The 27,712-nt window shown below is 41.3% G+C and overlaps 1 protein-coding gene across 1 annotated transcript in view; it reads left to right on the top strand.

Annotated features, from left to right (window-relative positions):
* Positions 1–26,360, top strand: part of Mosmo (modulator of smoothened) — a 58,987-nt gene extending 32,627 nt beyond the window's left edge. Inside the window, exons 2-3 of the mRNA XM_032892760.1 lie at positions 16,768–16,980; positions 21,720–26,360. Of these exons, the coding sequence (XP_032748651.1) occupies positions 16,768–16,980; positions 21,720–21,904 (398 nt within the window). The 3' untranslated portion in view covers positions 21,905–26,360. The remainder of the gene's footprint in view (positions 1–16,767; positions 16,981–21,719) is intronic.
* Positions 26,361–27,712: the final 1,352 nt, after the last annotated feature.

Below are 27,712 nucleotides of genomic sequence, written 5' to 3'. Positions count from 1 at the left end.
TTCAAGATGCTTCACCACTTTTTCTTCTATTAGTTTGAGTGTATCTGGTTTGATGTGGAGGCCCTTGATCCACTTGGACTTAAGCTTTGTACAGGGTGATAAGCATGGATCAATCTGCATTCTTCTACATGCTGACCTCCAGTTGAACCAGCACCATTTGCTGAAAATGCTATCTTTTTTCCATTGGATGGTTTTGTCCGCTTAGTCAAAAATCAAGTGGCCATAGGTCTGTGGGTTCATTTCTCGGTCTTAAATTCTATTCCACTGGTCTATCTGTCTGTCTCTGTACCAATACCATGCAGTTTTTATCACTGTTGCTCTGTAATACTGCTTGAGTTCAGGGATAGTGATTCCCCCTGAAGTCCTTTTATTGTTGAGGATAGTTTTAGCTATCCTGAGTTTTTTGTTATTCCAGATGAATTTGCAAATTGTTCTGTCTAACTCTTTGAAGAATTGGATTGGTATTTTGATGGGGATTGCATTGAATCTGTAGATCGCTTTCGATAAAATGACCATTTTTACTATATTAATCCTGCCAATCCATGAGCATGGGAGATCTTTCCATCTTCTGAGGTCTTCTTCAATTTCTTTCTTCAGAGGATTGAAGTTCTTATTGTACAGATCTTTTACTTGCTTGGTTAATGTCACACCGAGGACTGTTATGAAGGGTGTCGTTTCCCTAAGTTCTTTCTCAGCTTGTTTCTCTTTTGTGTAGAGGAAGGCTACTGATTTATTTGAGTTAATTTTATACCCAGCCACTCTTCTGAAGTTGTTTATCAACTTTAGTAGTTCTCTGGTGGAACTTTTGGGATCACTTAAATATACTATCATATCATCTGCAAATAGTGATATTTTGACTTCTTCTTTTCCGATCTGTATCCCCTTGATCTCCTTTTGTTTTCTGATCACTCTGGCTAGAACTTCAAGAGCTATATTGAATAAGAGTGACTTTAAAGTAGCCACAAAGTCTCCACCCACCAGGAATGTTGACTCCCTCATGGCTACATAAGTGGAGTCTGCTCCCCTAATACTTTCCTGCCTATATCATCTAGCCCTTCCTAGAGACCCTGAGGCCATGTGCAATCAGGGAGGGGTAGCTGGCTACTCTGGTAAAGGTCTTGTGCACAGTCAACAACCCCAGCTGTGATGCTGTGGGGAGCAGATCCAGTGGAACTCCTGAAGTGGGTGGCAACTTTAGCCCTGAGAATAGCCTTGTACCGCACTAGTCTATTATGTTGAGACATATTTCTCATATTCCTATATCCTCTAACACTTTTATCATGAGGGATATTAAATTTTGTAGAAAGCTTTTTTCTGCATCTGTCTTGAACCATCTCTGCATCTCTGGAATGAAATTGACTAGATCATAGTTGATGATATTTTAATCGTTCCTGAATTTGTCTTCCTGCAAGTATTTTACTGAGAATTTTTGTGTCTATGTTCATCAGAAAGAGGCCTGCAATTTTCTCTTTTTGTTTGGTCTTTTTCTGGTTTCGCTATACTTTATACTGGTTTCATAAAAAGAATGTTCAAGTGTTCCTTTTCTGTTTTATAGAGTAATTTGAGGAATGCTGGTGTTAGTTCTTGGAAGGTCTGGTAGAATTCTGTGCTGAAGCCATCTGGTCCGGCACTTTTTTTTAGTTGAGATTATATATATATATTGCATTGGTGTGAGGGAATTGGAGTTACAGACAGTTGTGAACTGCCATGTGGATGCTGGGAAATGAACCTGGGTTCTCTATAAGAATAGCCAGCCAGCACTTTTAACCATTGAGGCATCTCTCCAGGCCAAGTTAGAAGATTTTTAATTACTGTTCATATCTCATTGGTTGTTATGAGTCTGTTTAAATTATTTATTTCATATTGATTTAGCTTTGGCTAGTCATATACATTAGAAATTCACCCATTTCTCTTAGATTTTCCTTAGTAGAGCAGAGATTTGTTTTGCTCTGTTTTGTTAAGACAGGATCTCTCTTTGTAACCCTGGCTGGCCTGGATCTCACAGGGATCACCTGCCTCATATCTTTCAAGTATTAAGGTTAAAGATGTGCCTTAGAATAGAGGCTTTGGGTTTTTTTTACGTTTGTCTTTATGATTCTCTCAGTGTTCTAAGTGTCTTGTAATGGCTTCCACGTTACTCTTAATTCTATTAATTTGGGTCTTTTCTCTCTTTTAGTTAATTTGGTTAAAGGTGTGTCAATCTTGTTAATATTTTAAAAGAATCAACTCTATTTTATTGGTTCTTTATATCATTTTTGTTTGTTGCTTCTTTTTTTAAATAAACCTCCCTTTTCTTTTCTAAGATTTATTTGTTTTATTTATATGAGTACAATGTCACTCTCTTCAGACACACCAGAAGAGGGCATCAGATCCCATTACAGATGGTTGTGAGCCACCATGTGGTTGCTGGGAATTGAACTCAGGACCTCTGGAAGAGCAGTCAGTGTTCTTAACCACTGAGCAATCTCTCCAGCCCTTGTTGGTTGTTTCTATTTCACTATTTCGAATCCTGGTTTCAATTATCTCTTCTATCTACTTGTTTTCTCGAGGCCATCAAGTGCATTATTAAGTTATTAATCAGAGCTCTCTCACAAAGACTTAAAAGAGTTATTTATTTTTGTGTGTTTTTAAGTTCTTTGCCTGCATGTTTGTGTATGCATCACATGTGTGTGTCAGCTGCCTGCAGAGGTTAGAAGAGGCTGTGGGATGTTCTGGAACTGGAGTTACTAACAGTTGTGAGCTGCCATGAGGGTGCTGGGAACTGAACTCAAGTCTTCTACAAGAGCAGCTAGTGTTCTTAACTGATGAGCTCTTTCTCTAGTTCAAAAAAAATTTTTTTAGATGGAGACAATGCTATAAACTTCCTCTTAAATTCCTTCATTGTGTCCCATCAATTTCATATGTTGTGTCTTTATTTTTATTTATTTCTAAAATTTTCCTCTTGCTTGCTTTCTTGATGCAATTATCATCGTAATAATGGCTGGGAAGAACTTGTATCTTTACTGTTTGGGTTGAATATCTATAGATGTCTGTTAGATCCATTTGGTTTGTGACATCATTTAACTGTAATATTTCTATCTTTAGTTTTTATCTGAATGACCTATCTTTTGGAGAAAGTAGATATTGGGTTCATCCACTGTCAATTTGTTGAAGTCAATCTGGTTTTAAATCAAATTATATTTATTTCATAGAATTGGGTACACTTGTACTTGGTGCATATAAGTTTAGAATTATCATATCCTCTTGGTGATTTTTTTTTCTTGAATAAATATGAAGTGATCCTCCTTCCCTGACTAGTTTTCATTTGAGTCTTATTTTGGTCAGATACTAGAATAGTTAATCCTGTTTGTTTCTTTTTCTTTTCTTTTTTTTTTTTTTTTTTTTTTTTCCGGACCTGGGGACTGAACCCAGGGCCTTGTGCTTTCTAGGCAAACGCTCTACCACTGAGCTAAATCCTCAACCCCGCCTGTTTGTTTCTTAGTTGGGTTTATTTTCCTTGGTTTTTACTAGAAGGTAGTCTATCACTGATGGTGAGGTATGATTCTTGGAGAAAGCAAAAAAGATGGGTCCTGTTATCTAATCCAGTCTATCAGTCTGCATTTCTTTATTGGGGAATTGTGACCATTACAGTTAAGAATTATTGTTGAACAGTGTGTATTCCCATCATTTCGTTGTGTTTGTAGTGTTTTCTAAGATCTCTTTTGATGAACTGTTCGGAAATTATTTATTCCCTGTTCTCTTTTGAATGTGCTTATCCTTCTCTTTAGGCCAAAGTATTTCAATTATTATTCTTTATAGAGCTAGCTTAGCAGTTGTAAATTTCTTTCATCTATTTTTATGGTGGAAGTTTTTCTTTCTCTTTGGCTTATGATAGATAGCTTTTCTTGGTGTAGTAGCCAAGTCTGGCTGGCATTTGTGGTATTTCAGAACTTAGAGAATATCAGTCCAAACCCTTCTGGTTTTTAAAGTCTCCACTGAAAAGTTAAATGTTCTTCTGATGACCCTGTATTTATATGTGGCTTGGTCTTTCAGTTTTCAAAGTCCTTTGTTCTGTACATTGAGTGTTTTGAGTGTTATGTGGGGAGTTCCTTTTCTGATCTTTCTATTTAGTGTTCTGTATGCTTTTGTATCTTGATAGGCATTTGAGACCTTAGATTTTGGGATATTTTCTTCTATGATTTTCTTAAAAATATTTTCTGTGGCTTCGGGTTTCTTCTCCTTCTTCTATATTTGTGATTTGTTGGTTTGGTCTTTTTAATTGTGTCCCAGAGTTCCTGCACATGGCATTAAAGGATTTTGTTGGTTTTGTTTTTGGTTTAACGTGGTCTTTGACCAAGTAATCCAATCCTGTATCTATCTTCAAATCCTAACGCCCTCTCTCCCATTTGGTCCATAGTGTTGGTGAGTCTTTCCATTGAGCTTGTAATTTGACTTACTCGAGTTTTCATTTTGTGTTTTATTTTTGTTTGGCTTCTCTTCAAAATTTCTTTTTATTAAATTCTGTTTTCTTGAATCATTTTCTTTATTTCATTCAGTTTGTGTTTTTGTCATCTTCAGTCCATAATTCAGAACATAATTGGAATTGCTATTTTGAAATATTGCTATGTGCAGTACCTAGACTGCTTTTCTTGGGACCCATTACTATGAAACTAATTTTTGGAGGAGACATATTGTCTTAGTTATTCATGTTGTTTGTTTTGTTGTAGTGGAACCTAGACATCAGGAGTTATGTCCTTTGTAGTGTTTTATGGGTAGCTAACTGTCCCAGCTTTGAGTGGCCATTCGGATCTCTGTTTGCTGTTGCCCCAGCTTGTCAGGTTATAGAGCAAATGAATGGCATTTGGAGTAGTCTTGATGTGGGGATAGGGTTTCACAAGTGGCCCCAGCTCAGCTAGGGCTGTAAAGCTTATAATACAAATCTTCAGAAGTCTGTGAAAGGGGCTGGGGTACAGCAGGAATAGCAGATGCTACTTGGGGTCCATGCTTCTTGGGCTCAGGACTCGAGGTCCCCAAGTGGCAGGGTCTGGGCTGCAGGGGGTTGGAGGTTTCCTATTTGTGCAGAGAAGGCACAGTCCCCGAGCAAAAGGAGTGGAGTTGGGTTAGAAGTGGGAATTCCGGGGCTGGAGAGATGGCTCAGTGGTTAAGAGCATCCGATTGCTCTTCCAGAGGTCATGAGTTCAATTCCCAGCAACCACATGGTGGCTCACAACCATCTGTAAAGAGATCTGATGCCCTCTTCTGGTGTGTCTGAAGACAGCTACAGTGTACTTATATATAATAAATAAATAAATCTTAAAAAAAAAAGAAGTAGGACTTCCCTACCTGGAGGAAGTGCCCATAACACATGGTCCTCAGGAAGGTGACCAAAGCCAAGGCACATTTTAAATAGAGATTACTAGTTCTTAATGTTTGCAGCATTAGATCCAAGGCCAAGGAGTAAGAACTGATGAAAAGCTAGTTATAGTGAGAAGACAGTATTGAGGATGATTTAAGCAAGTTTCAGTTAGATACAACCAGCGAAGTACAGTATTGCTTACAGATGGCTGGTGGTGGTTGGAGGGCAGAAAGACTATAAGAGGCAAAGGAACCGGGACTTTGCTCTGAGACTGTTTCCTAGGAATCTCAGAAGCTATACTCCAAAGGTCTTGCCAACACGACTTCCTAAACAAGAGCTGAACAAGAACAACATTAATCATACCAAAGTGGAAGGGGTGGGAGGAGCCCAGGAAGCCTCAGCACTACACAGAGAACTACAGGCAACTAAGGAATCCAGAGGAATTCCAGGGAAGACACACAATTTGGTTACATCATAAACTAAGCAGGTTGCAATTATGTATTTAGAAATACAGAGTTGGGGATTTAGCTCAGTGATAGAGCCGCTGCCCAGCAGGCTAAGGCCCTGGGTTGGGTCCTCAGCTCCAAAAAAAAAAAAAAAACATGTATATACATAAATTCACATACACACATATATAGATATAAAACAGTTAATGGAAAAAAAGCCTATGAACTTGAAAAAAAACAGAGGAGTATATGGGAGGGTTTGGAGGAAGGAAAGGAAAGGGGGAAATGATGTAATTATATTACAGTCTCAAAAAAATACTATAAAAAATTTAAAGATGGTAGTTAGAAAGATGATTCGGGGGAGTCCATGCATTTCACACAGCCTGATGACCTGGGTTTGACCCAAGGATCCCACAAGATGGCAGACAAAAACCAACTCCCAATATTCTGACCTCACATATACTGCGGCATTCACACACCCCACACACAAGCTATACATATAATTAATTAGTTAACTAACTAATTAAAATATAAAACAAAGTTAAAGGAAACAGCACGCTGTAGAAAAAAGGAAATCAGATTTAAAGGTTGATGTTTGTGTTGTTTTTAAGCATGCTGTCCAACAACCCCAAGTGTCCAGCCTTGTTTCTAGAAAGCTCTGCTTGGAGCCTTTATTTCAGCAAGTCTGAACTCGAGTCGTGTGTGGTCTTCAACCTGAATGGTTCAACAGAGGAGTATAGCCGGGTTCTTTTTAATGACTAACAAACATCATATGTCTTCTTTTTACTTTGGATGTTAGTTTCCTAAGTAAACTACTGTGTTAAATTAGGATGCCTGCTACTGCCATATTTGTGGTGCAGGTGTGTGTTTGTGTGTGAAATGTATGTTAACCCAAACAACAGTTTATCTAATTCCCAATAAGCTTTCAGTATTTATACTTCCATTTACATTATGGATATTACTTGTTTTTTTAATTCTCACATAAACTGAATGGTAAGTTGTGTTTCTTTGCTGCAAAAACAAGCTTAGAAAAAGATTAAATAATTTGCCCAAACTGATGGCAGCGCATAGGTGACCATCTGGGTTTAACTCCAGAACAGTACAGTAAGGACCTCCAAAAAGCTGTTCCTCTGTAAAAGCAAAGGAACAATGGCTAAATCAGTGAATAAAATTAAAATGTCAGCTTTGGAATTCTGGACATTAAAGTCTTGAAACAAACTGAAAGGACTTAGTGAGCTTGCTCAGTAAGAACAGCAAGCTGTGTGGCACTTAGAGTTGAGTACCTCCCCCTTCTCTCCCTGTCAGCTTGGAAAGCCAGGAGCCTCACCACCCTGTAGCTGTGAAAAATACCTTGGTAATCAGCAGAGAGAGCTTAGGGCCCATCACACTTCCAGACCCTCCAGGGACCCTCTACTGTTTTGATTTCTCTGGTGGCTCACTGATATCTCCGTGTTTACAGTTTATCTTTACTTGACCACATGGCATTTGTTAAATACAGTCATCATCCGAGTTATATAAAACACAGGTGGCTAAAGCTGACAGAGAAGAGAAACAGATAGGCAAGTGTGAAAAGAAAACAGGAAAACCATGTCCCCAGGGGTCTTTGAGGAGCTCTAGAAGGGCACACCATGGTTATGCCGTCCAGGTGCCCAGAGAGGAGAGGTGTAGAAGGTACCGCACATTTCTCACTTCCAGCTGACCTTCCACTTCTGCTCAAGCAAGAAGTAAAGGTTTAGGCAGAGTTGTAAATTACCTTCTGTCCACAGAACCTTCAGCACAGGCTGAGATGTCTGTCAGATGAAGTCAGAAAGACTTCAAAGGCCACAAACAACAGAAGACAGAGACTTTATGTAATTATCCCGGCAGAGTTGTGAACCAAACAATAACAGGATAAATCACAGAAAAAGGCGGAAGCTGATTCCCATCCTGGTATACATGGTGGACTGTGTGCGTGTAAAATCACCTTCCCTCTCCTTCTGTGTTGGCTTTTTGTTGTTTTTGAGACAGGATCTTTCTGTGGAGCCCGAGCTCTCCTGGAACCTGTGTAGTCCTAACGCCTGGAACTCCCAGGCTGGCCTTGAATTCACAGAGATCCACCTGCTTGAGTACTGGGGTTAAAGTCACGCACCATTACCACCTGGCTGAAAGCAGTCTCCACTTTCCGCTTCCTGCCCTCCCCACTACTCCCCAGGTAGGGTTTCTCTGTGGAGCCCTGGCTGTTCTTTAACTCACTCTGTAGACCAGGCTGGCCTCGAACTCAGATCAAATTTCCAGTTTTTAACTCAAATCTATAAGACATTCAAGGAAACCAGGAATTACTGCTTATAACAACTAAACAGTAGAAGCAGTCAGCAGCACCTGAGGAATCTCAGCCTCTGACTCACTGACCGTGGTTTTCAACCTTCCTAATGTTGCGACCCATTAATGCAGTTCCTTATGTTTTGGTGACCTCCCCAACCATAAAATTGTATTGTTGCTACTTCATGAGTGTGACTTTGCTGCTATTAAGAATCATTATATAAAGATATGGTATGTAGTATAGGGTCATGGCCAACAGGTTAAGAACTACTGAGATAACGATTTAAATGAAACATTTTAAGTATATCCCAAAAGTAAACAATGACCTGATACAGAGAAAGATCTAAAAATAGAAAGCTTGGAGTAGAAAAATTCAGTAGGTGAAATGAAAAATCAGCAGAAGGAATCAGTGAAGTCTATTGATTGTGATTTTCCAGTGTGAGGGGCAGAAGCAAAGAGAATGAAAATGAACAGAGCATCAGAGACCACACATGCCACACCCACACAGCGGGGAGCTGCAGAACGGACAGGAGCTGCCAGAGCACCGGGAAATAATTGAGTAATTCTGCATATTGAATAATTTCAACAAACACAAAGTAGGACAGATGTGAAATGTTCCACACCTAAACACATCATAACCAGTTAAAAGACAAAAATAAAGAGAATCTTGAAAGTACAGGAACACAGATACAAGGACCCTCACCGCTGTTAAGAACTGACTTCTCTCAAAGCAGGCCACTCAAAGTCAAGCTACAGGGGCTCCTGTGCACACGAGTACCAGTACCTGGGGAAGCCAGAAGCATCAGGTTCTCTTGAGCTGGACTTGATGCTGAGTGCTGAAAGAGGGCCTACTGAGCCATCTCTACAACCCCACCTTTTCTCTTTTAAATAAGACAATGAAACTCTTGGTGGCTTTATAATAGATAAAGATGGGATTTGCCTAGTCATAGTAATAATGCAAAAGCTGTAGAAGAAGTTTTGCATTTAAAAGTACTCCAAACTAGATTGGGAAGTGAGGTGAATTATCATCTTTTCAAAATGTATACTTCAGGGCCTGGAGAGATGGTTCAGTGGTTAAGAGCACTGGCTGAAGAAACCCCAGAAAAGCCCCGGTCTTCAGTGGATACCCCACCAAGACTCTCGACTCCCCAAAAGGGACCCAGCACCCACCCCAAGGAGCAAGCCTTCTCAAGTGAGATGGAAGATTTGCCGTACCTTTCCACCACAGAAATGTATTTGTGTCATTGGCACCAGCCTCCCCCATCACCGTTCCCATTACGGGAAACCTCTCCAAAGAAGGAGGAGACTGTAGCAAGTAAGGCATAGAGAACACTTGCTCTTATACCCTAGTGGTGGCGGTCAAGCTAACAAGTGTCCAATGCCTTTGGCATTTTTTAAAAAGTGCAATCAATAAAGCAGAGTTCTGTCAAGAATGAGTAAGTTAACAGCCAGAGACAGACACTGTGCAGGCATTGCAAATAGATGGAATTACAGCAAAATGTGCTCAATGTATGTGTCTGCTTACAACACTGGGAGATGTGTTTACCAGTAAGTTGCTCATCACGAGAACACCAGACTTGGGGGGTGTAATCTCCGGCAACTTGCATGCCCTCTGAAAGAAGGGTTTTCTGTGCTGTGAAATGCATAGAACTTACACTTTGCCGTGCACGACTGTTCCTGCAATTGATATTGTGTGAAACCTGGAAGGGTGGTCTTTGGGTGTTCTCAGGGGCCAATGGTTATTTTTGGTTGGGGAGCCAGCTTGGGGTGGGGAATTTTACCTGGGCCTCCGCTCTCTAACTACATAAACGTTTCTCTGTATCTCTCTGTCCCGGTCTGGGGGCAGGAGGAATCTGCCAAAGGCCAACAGTCTTCCTTTACTGCACTTCACAAGGTTCTAAGATGTGGAGAGTTCACCCGGATTGCAGTAGCCCGTTGGTTGTTCATATATTTAAATAAAATGCTCTACAAACTAAAAGAAAAAAAAAAAAAAAGAACACTGGCTGTTCTTCCTGAAGACCTGAGTTCAACTCCCAGTACCCATATGGAGGCTCACAATCTTCTGTAATTCTAGCTCTAGGGGCTCCATGCCTTATGGAGCCTCCATGGTCACCAGGCACACATGTGGTTATGTGGCATGCAGACAAAACATACATTAAAATAAAAATAATATTTTTTAAAATGCTGGGGGCAGGGAGAGTTCTCAGTACTCCTCAATCCCTCCCTCTCTGCTGGCAACCACAGATCTGCTTCCTGCCTCTTTGGAGTTGCCTGTTGTGGAAGTGTCATATAGGTGGTATCATATTATATGTGACCTTTTTTGGCTCCTTCCTTTTATTTAGCATCCTGCTTTCAGTGTTTATTCATGCCATAGCATGTGTCTGTACCCTTTTTTTTTTTTCACTTTTAAATTGGGAGAGGTTTATTTTGGTTGACAGTTTAAGATGTTTCATTCACAGTAGGCCTCCGCCATTGCTCTGGCCTGTGCTGACACAGAATAGCAAGAAGAGCATGTGGTAGAATAAGGCTGCTCAACTCACGACTCAAGGTAGAGAAGGGAAGCAGGAAGAGGCTCGTATTCAGTTCTGCTCTTCAAAGGCACATCCAGGAACCCACTCCCTCCAACCCAGTTTTTCACCTCTTGAGAGTCTTTCAGATTAAACCATTGATTAAGTTTTTATGTTCAGTTTGATCTAGTTGTCCCAACAGCTGCCCTCACATGGACCCAGAGGTGTGCTTTAGTAGCCTGCTAGGTTGTTCTCAGTGTGATCAAGTGATAATCATGATTAACCATCCCAAGCCAGCCTTTATCAACTTGACTCCAAAACAGCTGAAATTACACCTCATCTCTCAAGTACACACAGTAAGATCCTCGTTCCCCTTGACATGCTGTGACTTCCTTGTGTGCAGTGGAGATCACATTCATTCTGTCCTCCAGCTTCCCAGCACCTCAGCCAAAGACATGCCTGGGCCTGATAACCTGAGTTTAATCTACAGATCACACAAAATGGCAGCCAGGCACAACTCCACAGAGTTGTCCCCAACCTCACACACAAATATGCATGCACATAAACAGAAAAAAGTTTTTATGTTCAATTTTGAAGTTTCTTCTACTCAAGAAAACATTTAGCTGTGAGCCCATGTACAATCACAAAGAAAACCCTACATTTCCAAGATAAAGTGGCACAGAGTAAGCATTCGTTCCTGTTACAGACAGGGCCACTGGGGTATAGAAAAGATTAGAGATGGCTGAAACGCAGTAGGACACATATTAAACCATAGCTTTGGGTGTGGTGAGTCCCAGGGACTTGGCAGCCCCAGCCCTCTGGACACTTTGGTCACAGCCACATGGCCTCTCTGTTGGGCTCATTTCCCGTGGCTTTCCTTAGCGGACATTCCATGTTCCTCTCTTCTCCAACTTCCTGTGGTTTCTGTGTCATCTTTGGCTTCACTGTCACTGTTTCAAGTGCCCTCCCACAAGTTTCCCATGGTCTCATGTGCTCCACATCGACTGTCCTCCCAGGATTAGTGAACCTTTAATTGGCAGTTTTTCATGCCTGTGAAACCAGCATCCCATGGACAACACTAAGCTAAGGAGTAGTTTGGGTCTTGGTTTATAGCTGCGGTGGTTTCCGGGTGCCTAACCAGCTGAACTTGAGGAACTATTTCCTTAGCAACCTTGTACAGACCGTGCTCTCATAAAGAAAAGGCTTCAGCTCTTCATACTCTGACACCCTTCACCTTCTGGTTCTTGGGACCATCAAGACATTTCTTCCAGAACCGTAGCTAGTGCTCATCTTCATCTGCTACTTCTGTTTGCCTTGGACACAGAAGATTGTGAAAAGCGAACTGACCAAATAGGCCAAAGGGACAGTTTTAATGAAGTGGGCAGCAGACTATCTGAACGTGCTCACCTTTGTTAGCAAGCGTTAAACTTCCGTGCCTCCACTCATTCATTCAGCATGTGAGCTGTCAAGACAGGATGGGTGGGGAAGACACCGGACAGGAAGTAGGATAGTGACGGCTGGGAAGAAAGTTCAAGCATTGGAGACTGGAAGCACGAGTAACAGGAGAGCACACTGTGCACCCGTACCTGCCTTGGAGCCCCCTTCTTCTCAGTCTCCTCTGCCCAAACCTTCCCTGTATTCTGTTAAGTTTCCTCAGCTGCATTTCCTGTAGATAAGAGTCTCCATCATTTCAGTTAAATTGGAGTGGTGTCACTTGTTTAAACACTGATGCTATTGAAAGGGCAGAGACCAAACCTTTATCAGTCAGGAAGACATTTGTGGTAAAGCATTTGTTGTTCAGTGTGTGTAACCAATAAACAGTTTGCTAAGAACACACTTCCTTGTAGAAAAGAAAGCCAGAAATCCACATGCATTGCAGAGATCGGGTCTAGATTGGTGGGCACATCACAAGACTTGCCTGTGACAGGCTCTGGTGGGCGTACATGCTGCTTCACAGCCTTGTTACAGACTTTCTGTGGCAGTGCCTTTACCACAGTGATGACATCCACTGTGGCAGCAGACGTGCTCAGACTGGCTATGCTGCACCACCTCGGAGTGTCTGGATCTATAGGTGATGAGCTTCAGAAGGCAGTTCTAGTTAGGAAACCACACTCGGCAGAGTGGGCATATTTGCCTCTTCTGATGGAGGGTATACAGGTGGGATCCCTTGAGGCTTGTGGGAGGCTGCAGCCTCCAGTTTGGTTTCCTTTTTTCTATTGTGTATGAATCTTTTATTTGGATGGATTGGTTACCTAGGCAACAGCTGCAGGGTAAAGATAGATTGGCTGCTTGGGGAATGCAGTCATGGGCCCCTTCAAAGGCAAAACCTGTCGTGTAAAACAACAATTAGTGAATGCTTGGGCTTTTGCTTATCAAGAAGCCCCACTGAACTACAGTTTTCAATAGAACCTCTGGAATTCGGTATAGTTCTAATTGTAGCTTATTTTTAATTGATTTAATTCCTACTGTATACCCACTGTTACAGGCCATTTGAGGATTTTCCAGTGAAGTGCAAAGTTTCCTCTCTGAAAAGATGGCAGTCTGTTGTTTGTTTGTGGGGTTTTTAGTTTGGGATTTTGGTTTTTTCAAGATAGCCCTGGCTCTCCTGGAACTTGCTTTGTACAATAGGCTGGCCTCAGAGATCCACCTGCCTCTGCCTCCCAAGTGCTAAAACTACAGGCGTGTGCTCCCATGCCCGGGTGTGTTCTGTTACTTTGTAATCCCCACTTCTGAAGTTAAAGGATCTCTGAGTTCAGTACCCAGCACCACCACTACTCTCAGAGCTACTTTTTAACATCAGCAGTGTGGCTGTGTGATGCAGACAAAGTGTGTGAAAGAATCTAGTGGAAGTAAAAGATGGGCCAGAGATAATTCATTGAAATAAAGATGCAAGTTAAAGGCCTACTCAAAGTGTGGGCATTAACAAAATCTGAATTTCGAAGCAATTGACTACAGACTCTCTCAGCCTATAGAATGTGTGTGACTACATCATTAATGTTATCAGATTACAGTCTTACTCCAGAGGGCAAAGAATAACATTAACTAACCATGGTCAACACTAACTGTTCTCTATTTGAGGAAAATCTGTTTTCACTGGAAGCACACGAGTACTGTTTTGGGATCTCACTGCTCCAACACTAAGCACTTGATAGCCATGCAGTAGTTTGCAGTGGGATGTTAGAGGTTGAACCTGGAGCCTCGTGCATTGCTCACACACTGCTGACCACAAACAGCACACAGAGAAATATTTGGATATTTTTTATGCAGTACCCTTTAATTGCCAATTAAAATTAGCTGGCCTTTCTTGCAGAGCAGCTACAGGGCAGAATGAGCGACATTATTATAAACGTTTGCTTGTTTTGCCCATCTGCCTCCCTTCAGAGGTGCTGAGGACTCAGTCTTGCTTTGCTGTGATAAGGAATTTTATCAATCCAGGACAGAACCCCTCTACAGCTAAACATCCATCAGGTTTTCTCCAGTTTGCTTATAGCTAACATTTTCATTTTATTGTTTGTTCTGTTCATATTTACTAGCTGTGGTTTTGCTAAACAGGAGAGGCAACAAAGAGAAATGTTACTCAGAAAGCCTGACAATTAGTGGGAAGAGTGGGCATCCTCATCTTCATCCTGTTCTTAATCAGAGAGTTAGAGAAGGGAGCATGGGAGAACTCAGAACTGTTCTGAAGGAGAGAGCTCTCAATCTAATGTGCCGGGATAAGATTGTATTATTTGGGAGCACAAAATAATCCTCAGTGCACATCTCGACTCAGGAGGTGTGGAGAGTTGCCAGTCAAGCATCTTTTGTGTGTTGACTTGTAAAGACAGATGCCTCCATAGCGGAGATCCGCAGTGGAGCATTTTGTGCAAGTGTCTTTCATCGTGACATTTGCAGCTTTTCTATGCTCCACAACTACACAAAGGTAGTTTGTTAAAAGTCTTTTGCTGAATGATCAGGAGTGGTTTCCTGTTAGGAGTTCACGGGCACTGCTGTGAATGCCTTCTCTATTTCCAGAATTACAATAGGATGCTTTACCATAGTAAGGTTCTGCCCACCTCAGTTGTCATTCAGAGGAAGTTACTGCTCCAGAAGTCCCGTTACCCCTGGTGCCTACTCCTAGTCTCTAGATTCCAAGCAGCAGCAGGGACAGAGCGGGTGGCAGTGCTGCAAAGGTTTGTTCCCTTTGTCCTGTATGCTGCCTGTGACAGTCTCCACATTGTGCCTGTGTTGCTTGCACTTTAGAGGATTCATCATATGTACCTAATGATTTGATTCAAAAGAAAAACTACAGTTTATCGTCTCAGAGTTCTGACCAGATAGGACATTATTGGAGAGAGGGGTGGCCAGAGCTCGGGTTTACAGAAGCCTCCTCACCACTTTTCCTCCTTAACCTTTTGGCGTGTTTTGGTTTTCTTCTGTTTGTAATTTTGCGTATGGTATGGAGAAGGAGCATGTATTTGCCAGTGTGTTTCAGAGTACACTCCAGGGTGCTAGGGAACCAAACCCCATGCTTGCTCACCAATCACTTTTCTCACTGAGCCCCTGCCCAAGACCTGCCTCACTTTCTTTAACAGTTTTTTTCAATTTGTGTGTGTGTGTGCACGTATGTGTATGTCTTTGTAGGAGTGCTGTTCTGCCGAGGGCAGAAGAGGGCTTCAGATCCTGAAGCCAGAGTCACAGGCAGCTGTGAGCCACCCTACAGTGTGTGCTCTGCAAGAACAGTATGTGCTCTTTAACAGCAGAACGCTCTCCCCAGCCACACTCCTCTTTCTTGTTGTCACTCAGTTCTATTCCCAAAACTGGATTGGTAGAGAGATGCCACTGTGCAGAGCACTCCCTTCCCAAGTGCACCTACCCCGATCTATGCAGACAGAGCCAGCCCCGATCTACTTACTGTCTGAGCACAAGAAGGTCCCGTCTCACTAAGTGCTGAGTCTGAGGGGGCGTGGCTAAGAACCAGGGGTGGAGCCTGTCCGGAGTGAAAATGAAAGGAGGCCAAGAAAGACGACCCTTCCCAGAAAGAGGCAGGACTCAGCTGGTCCAGTCGTTCCTCAGGTTTACTCTGATATTTTGGTAGCTGCTCCCTATTCACAGTCCCCTCAGTAGAGGGGACAGCTTTTATTTGGGAGTAAATTTTAACTCTGTGTGTGGAAAAGAGAACATAGTCTTTTGTGTTCCTGATCTGGATTTCTCTACAATAATTCACTCCAAGTTTGATCAAGATGATGCCTGGTGCTTCATAGAAATAAAGTCACTTATCACAATGGGAGAGATGACGCTACAACCTCCTTCACACAGGCTGGACCACATGACTGTGATCCCTGGAACCCAGATCAATACTGAAGAAGAGAGCTCACTCCACAAAGCCGTCCTTTGGCCTACATGTCTCACACACACACACACACTCACATACACACACACGCACACACGCACACACACAACTCTTTTCCACCATCACACAAATTAATAGTACTACTAATAAAGTTTTTGAAAATTAATGTCAAGGGTGTTTACAGATTGCTTCATAACTTGTTTTCCTGTTAACCTGTGATAGTGTTAAATCTTGTATAGTAATAAAAATAGTCAAACCTTTTAGTTTTGATAACTTCCAATTTAGTGTTTAATGTATTATGTAATTTTATATATTATCATTAGGTATATTTCAAAGTTTGTGTTTAATTTCCTAAAATATACTTTCTCAGCCAAAATAAAGAACCATACAGTGAGTCTTGAGTCTAGCAGCAGAGAAGTCCAGTTCTTGCTGCCACTGTGCAGGCTTAGGAAGGCAGGGGTCCCCGCCAGCAGCTTTGCTGTGTTCCCTGGAACCAGATCAATGCCTGACACAAGTACTCAGAAACGGTTCAGGAGGCCAGCTCCTGAGTGTGTGCAGTTAACCTGGGCCACAGCCTCTAGTCCTTGTAGGAAGATTATCATGACAGAAAGATATGCATTAACTGTCTTTATGGTTCCTGAGCTTGTCCGTGTTGCTTATATTCATTCTCTACACTAACCCAAGCTCTGTCACATTATAAACAGCAGCAGGCTGCTGGAGAGAACTCCTTGATTAAACACTTGGATTGCCCACACAGATACCAACAAGGTTTAAATATGAAAGGGGTTTGCTGGGGCATATTCTCGGGCAGCCAAGCATACTGAAGTATTCCCCACCTTTGCATCTTCCCAGGAGCACTTACCGTGGGCCTTGTGCGGCAGTGTCAGACAATCCATGGACGAGACCGGACCTGCATCCCCCCTCGGCTTCCCCCAGAGTGGGTCACCACCCTGTTCTTTATCATCATGGGGATCATTTCCTTGACTGTCACATGTGGCTTGCTGGTGGCTTCCCACTGGCGAAGAGAAGCTACAAAATATGCTCGATGGATAGCATTCACTGGAAGTAAGTAGCCATGCTTACTACATTGTTCTAGAAGGCAGCACAGTGCCGGTTCCTGAAGATGATGAAGCTCAGTCCTAAGGACCCAGTAAATCTTCCCGGAGCACCACTCACGGCCATGAGATAGACCGTACAGCCCCGTCAGCTCTCCAGCATTCTCTCTTCGAGACCAGGATGCCCACAGATGTCACTGCTTTGTGTGAATGCTCCTTTAATGAGGCTTTCTTACTTTCTGTAACATAAGGGTTTCAGGTTTGTGATTTGAAGCTACCACTAGTCTGAGTGACTGTCATTTCTTGACGGTACTGGTATCAGCTATCAAAGTAAAGACAAGTCTAGGAAAACATATGACTTAGATGAAGGCGATCATTTGCTTTTTAATATTGTTAATTTTTATTTCTCTTCGGTTGAATGATCACTGAAAAACCAACACTAGTTTTTTTAGTAATTGTTTGTCAAAGTTTCTTACTCTACTAAGCTATTCCCTGTGGTATCATAAATTTATATATTACATATAATATTAACTTGTAACTTGCAAAATTGATTTAGTTTCTGAACACTTTGGAAGCTTATCCCAAGTTTAAGGGAAAAAAAAACCACACACACACACACACACACACACACACACACACACACACACACACACATTCTGTAATTCTGCTGTCCTTGTCTCTGAAGTAATTGTTTTCACCACAGGGCACATTTGGCAATATTTCCAAATACTTTTTATAATCACAACTAGGGGGATGTTGCTGGCATCTAGTGGGCAGAGGTCCAGAGTGCTGCTAACCATCTACCCATAGAGAGAACTGTCTGGTGCACAGCACCTGTGGCCATTGGTCTACAGGCATGGGATGAAGATGTGCAGAACACTGAGGTTTCTAGTACAGTGGCTTAGACTCATCTCAAGCTGCATATGCTTCTAAAGATTAAAACAGCTCCCTTCAGCTTGATGTTTTTATTTATAACTGCTATAACTGGAGTAAAGGGTAACCTGAAGAATCCCGGTTAACATTTTAAAAATCAGTTTAAGTCAGCTAGACATGTAGCTGAGTTAGAGCACCGCCTGGTGACGGCCTTAGGCTGTCTCTAACCTCCAGAGAACAATGTAAATAAAACACACAGTCAGTCCTTACAGGCTACAGGGCAGAATGGCACCTTCAGAAGTCCTGTCTCTCCAGCTCTCTATAGAACTTCGTTTCTGACTTTTAGTTTTATCTACACATCTCCCTTATAAGAATTTAGAAGAAGCTGCCTTTGAGTCAAGCAACTCCTCCTCACCCTTATTAAGTAATAAGAAACAAACTGATGATAGTTTTCTTGTCGGAGACCTGAAACAACTCTTTCCAGAGAGTAAGGGCCAGAGCAGTTATAGAAAGGAGGCCACTAACTGAAAGCATGTCGATGAGGAATTGAAATAAAGAGACTCTAATTCTTTATTGTCTACTCACAGACACAGCCACTTTTCCAGGAGGATTCGGTCATTAGTGAGTAACATAATATCAGTAATACCAAAACCTAAAGAAACAAACTTACCTGAGGCAGGCAAGCAGACAATACCCAATACCCACAGGGCCAGGGAAGAGGAAGAACCAGGGCTTACCTTTGTTTTTCCTTCCCCTTCAACATAAAAGTCTTGAGTATATATAGTTGACTCCAAAATGCAATGTATCTCTCCTTTGTTTTTGAAATTGCATGTGCCTATGAGAGTGATTCAGAGTTATGGATGGGTAATCACATGAAGTCTGATTCATTGCTGTCACCAGCCCTCAGAACCTCTTTGCCAGAGGCCTGTACGATTTTTGGAAGTTTCTAAAGAGTATTGTTATATATAATGAAACACATATTCTAAAAAATACATAGTTTTATAAAAATGTCTCTATTTTGTACCTTTATAACTTAAAATGGCTTGGAGTAAATTTATTTAAGTTGACGTTTACTCTGCTTGTTGGCTGAGGAGCAGTTCAGGGGGAATTTAGCTCCCCCTAGTGGTTCTGTCCTTGGAGATGTAGCTGAACCCTGCTGTAAATGATTCTTTATTAGTTAGGATAGTAGTTTTTATAATAATGTAAGAGTAACTTTCTAATGGTAACCCTCTATCAGGAGGGCCCCACATGAAGGGTCTTGCCTGTGGGGGCATGTGATGCAAAAATTAGTCTTTTTCTTTTAAATCGACCCTATTCTTTGTTCTGGTGTGTCTGTCTGTGTCTGTGTGTGTACACACCCATGTGTGAGTGCATGTTCATGTGGAGGTCAAAGGTTGATGTCAGGTGTCCTCCCTATCACTCTATCCACTTGGTTTTTGAGATAAGATCTCTCACCGAACTGGGTGCTCACCATTTGGCTAGACTGGATGGGTGACCAGAGTTCTGGGCATCTACCTGTCTCCACCAACCTCATGTCCTGTTCAGGTGCCCACCTTTCTTTGTGGGTGCTGGGGACCTGAACTCACGCCCCTAGCCTGCACAGCTGTACCTTACCTACGGAGCCCTCTCTCCAGCCCCTCTCCACTCTTGATTTACCTCATCTACTTCTGCTCCTGTTGTCACTTCCAGAAACCAGAAGCTGTTGTTACAAGCTTACTTGGGACCAGAGCTTGATCTTCCACCTGCGATAACTGATTTAATAACTTAAAAGAAAAACTCCATCTACATAGATCTGGACCCCAGAAAGTATAGGGAACCAGGTTCCCTAGGCCTTAAAATTAAAATCAAATAGGAAGTCATTGCTTTCTCAAATTTAATTGAGCTTTTCCTAAGGAGTTTGAAAAATGCTCTTCAAAATACTAACTGTAACCGTAGTTGCTAAATAAATATTTTTTGCCAATTATAAAGGACAAATTTTTTTCAGTAGGAAGAATTTGATCATTAACTACATAAACTAATATTATATGTACATCCTACTTCTGAATTGTTTGACTGTTTCCTAAGCTAGTAAAATCAGAAGGAAAAATTGTTTTAAAGATGATCTTTCATGTGTATGTATAGTGACACAGGGTCTCACTATGTGCGCAAACTCAGGCTAGCCTGCTATTTGAGATTTTCTTACCTATGCCTCCCAAGAGCTCACATGCACTCCAGTCAGCCCCATGACTATTAGACCTGTTTTATTTCACTCAGCACACTGAGTAGATGTTCACAGCACATTTAAAAGTCTTTATTGGTGACTAGTCAACAAAAAAACAAAACCTGAATGAAGTCTAATGCCTACATTTTTCACTAGATTCACAGAGAATCTAGGTTTGCTTATATGATATTGTTTGGTACAGTCGCTTGTCTAAACTGAAGCATACAGTATAGACTGTCTCCTGCAGCGCTGCAGAGCACACAGGAATGCTGATTTGCTTTTCAAGGGATAATTACTCAAGCAGATGGTACCGTTCAATGTATTATTGAAACTTCATCCAGGAAAAAGTTCATTAAGTTCTTCTGATTGATCGGCCTACCCAGCAAAGTTTAAAGCTACCGTCAACGTTACATTTGTCCAGGGCTCCCTTGACATTCCTGGAGATAGGTTTATCTTGGAAAAAGTTTCAGATCTTCACACCCAGCAGCTAGTTCACCTGTGTTCACGAGAGCCTTCTAGCCTAAAAAAATGCAAGGGGCCTACTGCCTGCAAGAATTAAAAACACTTTCTCAGAAAAGCTAAGCTACTGTGGATAATTTATGTTTACTGGGAAAAGCATTTCTTTGGTAGCATGGGGAACACAGGATTTGATAAAAGTCTAGACAGACACTACTTCTGCCCAGACACTGGTGTTTCTGGTATTTCTAGACATATTTTATCGAAAAATATATTTCATTGTGTTTCTAAGACCCAAAGGTTGTTTATCCCCCTCCCTCACTTTGTTATCTGTGTGTGTTCAGAAACCTGATAGATATGTTACTGTTCTGGAACACTGTCCATGAGAGATAACCACTCTGAGAGTTTGCCAGCCATCCTAGAGGTGTGACCGTCTTTTGCCAGCTGGTTGAAAATTAAAGAAAGTGGTACTCATTGCATGCACCTTTTCCTAGGTTCCCTCTAGTGCTGTGAAAAGGACTGGCTGACAGCTGTGATGTAACAGCTACAGTGTCTACTTAGCACTTCTGTCAGCCAACACTTTGCTAGGGCCTTGACACGGTTTACTTATGACTTTAGTACATTCTAAAATTTCTCCTATTTTAACCAAACAGGTCAGCTAATAAATACTAGAGCCAGGACTTTGCCCCTAACTCTGCTCTTAATTATGACAGACAGCTAGAACTTAACCCTTCATTCTGCCTTTAATTACTAAATGTTTAAGACAGGCAGACACACAAGGGCTAGAACTCCGTCCCTAGCTCTGCCCTTAATTAGTAAATGCTTCAGACACTCACACACACACACACACACACACACACACACACACACACACACACACACACACCCCTTAATTAGTAAATGCTTCAGACACTCACACACACCTTAATTAGTAAATGCTTCAGACACTCACACACACCTTAATGCTCGTAATCCAAGGTCCTCTAAAAACTTATGTAAGAAATGTAACCCAGCTTTCCTGGGTTTGGTTTGCTGGGCTTTGGGGATGCTATGTGAAATGGTATATGTAGGTCTTCTGACAAGGGTCAGTGGTGCTCCCACAGGCTTGGCCTTGTAATCCATCCACAGACCCTTATAGAAATTGTCTTGTACCAAGTTCTTATTGTTCTTTTTCCTCACCAAAGCATGTTACTAATGTTGTGTTTTGGTTTGTTTTACAGTGATCCTTTTCTGTATGGCTGCCCTAATATTTCCAATAGGATTTTACATCAATGAAGTCGGAGGTCAACCTTATAAGTTACCCAACAACACAGTAGTTGGGTCATCATATGTACTTTTTGTCTTATCGATTTTCTTCACAATAGTAGGACTTCTGTTTGCTGGCAAAGTCTGTTTACCAGGCTGACGAATGTCTAAACAGCTTAACTTTTTATTTTTTTATTTTATTTTTTATTTTTAGAGGTTGGGAGGACAAAGAGAAGGCATCTGGGCAGTCCTCTCATAGGAAGATGCTTAGATGAACCTGATGCCGAAAAGGAAAAATTGTTTTGATTTGTTCTCACTATGCACTTTGGATTTTAACAAAAGAACGAGAGCCTTTTCCATAACCAAATACAATAGTGACTAAATCCCCTGAACGTATTCAGGCAGGCAGTCTGCACTGTGATAGTGACCTAGTGACGGAGAGTGCTTTACTGAAGCATGTGGCCCCTGGTGACTGTTGATCTGTTTTTAATGTCTAATGATTCATTTGAGAGGGGGGGGAAGTGTAGTATTTATGAATCATGATGGACCAGAAGGGTGCAGGAGGTTCGTGTGGGGCTGGCCTCACCTCCTAAGACATTAGTGTTCTCAATTTCCTTGTCATGTTAGGAGCCTTTGGCACCACAGTGGATTGCCGTGGCATTACTGCACCAAGAAGCCAATAGATCAAAACTTGTTTGCTAAACTGTATGTAAAAATTCTAAAACTCCCTAATCTCTGTGTACAAAAGAAAAAAGAAAACACTAAGAAACAAGTTTGGGGTGGGTGGGGGAAATCTTCCTTATATTTATATAAATATATATATAATATATATATTTTGCTGATGCAGTATACAGTGTGTATATGTGTGTGTGTGTATGTGTGTGTACATTTGTATATGCACACATGCAAACAGTTCCTGGACGAGAACTCTGAATGCTTGCTAGCAAAACACTGTGGTGTGCAACCTAGAACTCAATAGAAAAAAGCCATTTATCTGAAGGCTGCATAGTGGAGAGAGTCTTCAGTTTACCTCATTCTTTGTAGCAGCCCTTGATTTTGACAGGTTTCTGTAATAGGTACAAATAACTCCATACCTTTCTAGGTGCAATTTTAAGTTAAGCTAAAGATTCTTTCTAGGTTTAATTTATTTGTATATGATAGTAAAGGTAAGGTCATGTCAAACCTTATAGTTTGGGGAATCTGACACTGTTGAAATGAGTATCAACTATCATGTATTGTACAGACATTCATTCTTTCCACTGTTTCAGTCTGCTACATTAACAGTGCATTGTATATGTTCAAGCATACAGCTTCACATAAACATTAAGGTCACTGGCAAACATCTGGCTGTTTTGGCTATTGACAGTACTAATTCTGCTCTCCCATAAAAATTGCATTTTATCTGTATTATTAGTAGATCTTCACCAAATTCTTGAGCAATACAATATTTCCTCTATATGCTTTATACCTGTGTTTGCTAAAAAGCTAACATTCTTGCATTTGTTTGAAGGCTGCATTAAACCCACAGCCTTAAGGGTTTTTTCTAGAAACAGCAATGCAGCCAATTCTGAACTCACAAGTACTTTTAAAACAGAGTCCTTTCCTCCCCACATTCCCATGCCTGTGTCAACACCGAGATTCTTCCTGGTGAACACTTGTTTGAATCTGGTCACAAGGATGTTTGATGGCAGTGGAGCCTGAGTTTGTCCTCTCTATAGTGAATGGCAATCCAAGTGTCCCTGTTGGTGGACAGAGTACAAATCCCACATAGCCCGAGCTTCATACACAGGAATGATTCCTAAGCAGCTCGATTATCCCTCACGGGATGGTTATTGAGAGCCAACCTAGAGTGGAAGACTTGAGTCAGTCCTCACCAGTGTGTTTGCTATTCACCTGTCTCAGTATTAAATTGTGAATGAAAAGCCAGTGTTTGGGCTCATACCGGAACCTTGGAGGAGTGGACCCTTCTAGAAGTGTGAGAACCCTGCAGTCAATCGGAGGAAGGACACTTTCCACCACCTGTTCCATCCAGGCAGTTCTAAGGCCACCACTATACATGTCCTATGGACATTCAGGATTGGGCTTTGATTAGTCGTCAGTCAGATAGGTCACTCTGAAGGAAAGGTTTGGTAGTTGGCACTATACCACTGATAAAAAGTATTAGCAAAGTATACTTCAAATTAACTGACATGACCAAGAGCTTTTCTCTTTAAAAAGATGGATTTTATTGTAAATAGTTTCTCAAAATATTTTTAACTGGATCATGAGCATGGGGAGAGAAAGATTCTCAGCTGCTATGAATTTCCCCACTGTTTACTTCTCTCATTTACAGTGGTATTGTGTAAGATTACAAAATTTTAGGTTTTATTTGTATCTATTACCCAAACCATTAAATTGTCTTTAATTTCATCATTGTCTTAGAAGCCCAGTGCATGAAGAGCTGATGGGGGGAAGCCCCTCTAGCCACTCAGCGCTCTGACCCAGGATTAAAACCACCCAGCGAATAGTGTGTGAAGTCCAGTCTTTGTAAACTCTCTCAGACCAAACGTTATTGAAGTGAACTCATCCATATAATCTAAGTCCTGTAAGTGGAAGGACAAACAGCTGCCAGCAGCTGCTTTTAAAGGGTCACTATGAGTACTACATAGCACAGTATTAATTTATAGCAGGAATCATATCTTGTAAAATGTATATAAAACACTTTTATGGTGCAATCATTTGTCAAATTTTGTCTGTTACATTGTTCTTAGAGTGTACATTCTCTCATGCCTAAGAATATCACTGTAAAATCTGCTGAAAACTATTTTTAGGTTTTATTTGCACAAGACTGAACTAGTTTGAGTTTTTGAGAAGCTCCTATCGAACAAGCCTACACATCTGTAAAGATAAAAACCTTCAATTCATTAAAAGCAACCATTAGTACAATTCTTTCCAAAGGTAATCCATGTTCTGTGTTGTTAGTGTGTGGGTGTAATGTTTCTGACTTTCCCATCTCTCACAAACCTATTTTCTGTTCCATCTGTTTTGTTTTTGAAGGATGCCTTCTTTTTCTTTTGTAATGTTCTAGATGACCAAAACACATTCTTGGGTTTTGCCTACAGCTTTGATTTCTCCGTGTGGTGTTGTATGAGTTCACTGTTTAATCTCTTCAGTGAAATAGATAGTCCTGGTGACAGGCAATCTGTTGGTTTAGAGGAAAGGTCCTGAAAAAGTGTTGGAAATTAACTTTGGATCTATTCTTAGCTGTTATTTTGCATCATGGGCTTCATGAGAAGAACATGTTGCATTTATTTTGTCTTTATTAAAAGACTACTAGTCACCAGTTACTCTGGTCATAGTAACTGTTTTATCAACCCACTTTGATCTTTTTTTTAAGAATTAAATTTTCATTCACAAGTCAAAACAGTAAGCTGTCTTTTAGAAAAGTTTTGAAGGATAGAAATATATGAAGGAGAAAGGCGGTCTGTGTAGGTGGAATCGTCTACACAGAATTTTAGTTGTGTGGCCTTGAGAGACTTTAGGTTGTGGTCAAGGACTGTATATTATCCAAAACTTTATTAAGAATTGTTTTCTAATTGGTTATAACATTTTTTCAATTAATAGTTTCAAAACAAATTGTTAATACAACTGTATAAAGTGAACATAATTTTCTTCACTTGTATTTTTGTTATTGAGCAAGTTTATCAAAATAAATTGTCTACTAAAGAAACTAAAAAGGCTTCTATTACTTTTAATAAATTTTGATTTTAAATGCTTATTTCTAGGGTGTAGCTTTCTTGTTAAAGAAGTAACCTGGTAGAGTGTGCACCGAGCCCTGTGTTCAGTCCCCAGCACTGAGTAAACCAGGTATAGTGGGACTCGCCTGTAATTCTAGCATTCAGGAGATAGAAGCAAAGGCTTAAGGTAACCTTCGACTTCATAGGGAGTTCAAGGCTAGCCTGTCTCAAAACAAAACAGTATTGTAGCACTGTCACTTACAGAGACCTGGCCTCTTGGTGGACTTTGTGTTAGCATTCTTGTTAGCATTCTGTGTGAGGGAGCTCCCCCTTCCATGTCTACTCTTTGCTCACCTTTAGTCAAGAACTGTTACAGCTGGAATGACACTGTGCCCCATGGTCTCAGATGTTTGGATTCTTGGTCCCAGTTGGTGGCTGTTTGGGGAGGTTTAAAATGAGGTGTCTCGTTGAGGAGAAAGCATGTCACTGGGGGTGGGCTTTGAGATGTCAAAGCTTCGTGCTGTTTCCAGTCCCCTGCTCCAGCCTTGCAGTTCAAGATGTGAGACCTCAGCTTTTGCTCCAGCCACCATGCCTGCTGCTGCCACCACTGCTGCTGCCACTGCCGCTGCCGCCATACTTCCCCGCCACAGTTGACTTAGTCCTCTGGAACCGTAAGCCAAATAAACCTTTTCTTCTATAAGTTGCTTTAGTCGTTGTGTTTTATCACAGCAACAGAAAAGTGACAGTGTAGTTGTTACTAAGATTTCAGTGTAATGGTTAGAACAGTTTTCCAGTAAAGTAAATACTGTGCCCTTTTCTCTGGCACTTTTCATATTGCTTAAACATTTCGTATTAATTGTTTAAGACAGATTGTTTGTCCATTAAAGCAGCTCTTTCTTACATCTCCTTGTTTTTCATTCAAGTACAGTTAAAGAACCAAAGTTCTGTTTGGCTATCCATATTTTCCTGGGGTAAAAGTTCCTCTGCACATCTAACAACGATGTAACTGGCTCACTCCTACACACTTGACATGCTGGTGTGGTCAGCGTCCAGCGAGATGGACTTACTAGTTGGAGTGCCACCATATGCTTGCCACTGTAACACCACTGCTTGGGCCATCAGCTCCCTCTTGTCCCAAGTGCTATTACGAGGGCAGTTCTCACAAGCCTATGCTGACATAAAAGGATTTTCTTTTTAACAACAGTGTGTGTGTGTGTGTGTGTGTGTGTGTGTGTGTGTGTGTGTGTGTGTGTCAGTGATTAAGAGCACTGACTGCTTTTATAGGGGACCCTTTGGTTCTCGGCACCCATATCGGGCAGCTCACAGTCACCTGTACCTTTAGCTGGAAGAGATCCAGGGCCTCCCCTTGCTTCCATGGGCACCACACACACACGCATGTTCACAGGCACACACATTAACACAAATAAAAACGCTTTCTTTTAGAGCCCAGGAGTACTGAACACGATAAGTGCCCACTCATAACCCACCGTTCCAAGAAACTAATAGCTTATTAGGTATTCTTTTCTTTTTCTTTAAAAATGTTTAGTTTTAAATAGTTTTTCTTTGACAATTTCTGACATGATATACTATATCTTGATCCTATCCACTCCTCCTTTCTCCTACTCTGCCGCACCCCTCCAGACATGTGCCCCTTCCACCTTCACGTCTCCTCTATAAATTGTTCTTAGTAACCCATCAAATGCAGTCCTGCTGCCTGCATCACGGGGCAGCCTACCAGCAGGCACACCCTGGATGAAAAGCTGCCGCCCATCCCCCACAGCCCCTCAGCTAAAGTAAGGGAACTTTCTTTCTTACAGATACATTCCTATTGTAAAGTAGAACAGCGTTATTTCTTGGATATTCCAGCAGGCATTTTATAATTGATTAGTTTAACAACAAGAGGTGATATTCTGTGAATACACACACATGCCAAGACTTTTTAGGTGCTATTCTATGTTATAAATAATATCTATGTACACAAATCATTTATCTATGTAGGTTATTTCTCCTTTGAGGGTTTGGGGGAGAGGGTTTTGAGGCAGTTTGTTTTATTTTTTGCTTTTATAAGGAATGCTGCCGTAAACTCAGATTACAAAAACCTTACCAGATACCAGTATTTTACAGTCTACCAGTCCATTAAGACCGTTCTTATTTTGCAGGGTGCTGTTGATGAGCAGAGATGGTGTTCAGCATGTTCAGGGAAGGAAGGAAGAGTAACTCACGTAGTCCATCATGTAGTCCGAGCTTTCCCA

The sequence above is a fragment of the Rattus rattus genome, chromosome 2 (assembly GCF_011064425.1).
Source record: "Rattus rattus isolate New Zealand chromosome 2, Rrattus_CSIRO_v1, whole genome shotgun sequence".
NCBI lineage: Eukaryota > Metazoa > Chordata > Mammalia > Rodentia > Muridae > Rattus > Rattus rattus.
The sequence above is the reverse complement of the archived record's forward strand: the minus strand, read 5'-3'. Positions and strand labels throughout refer to the sequence as shown.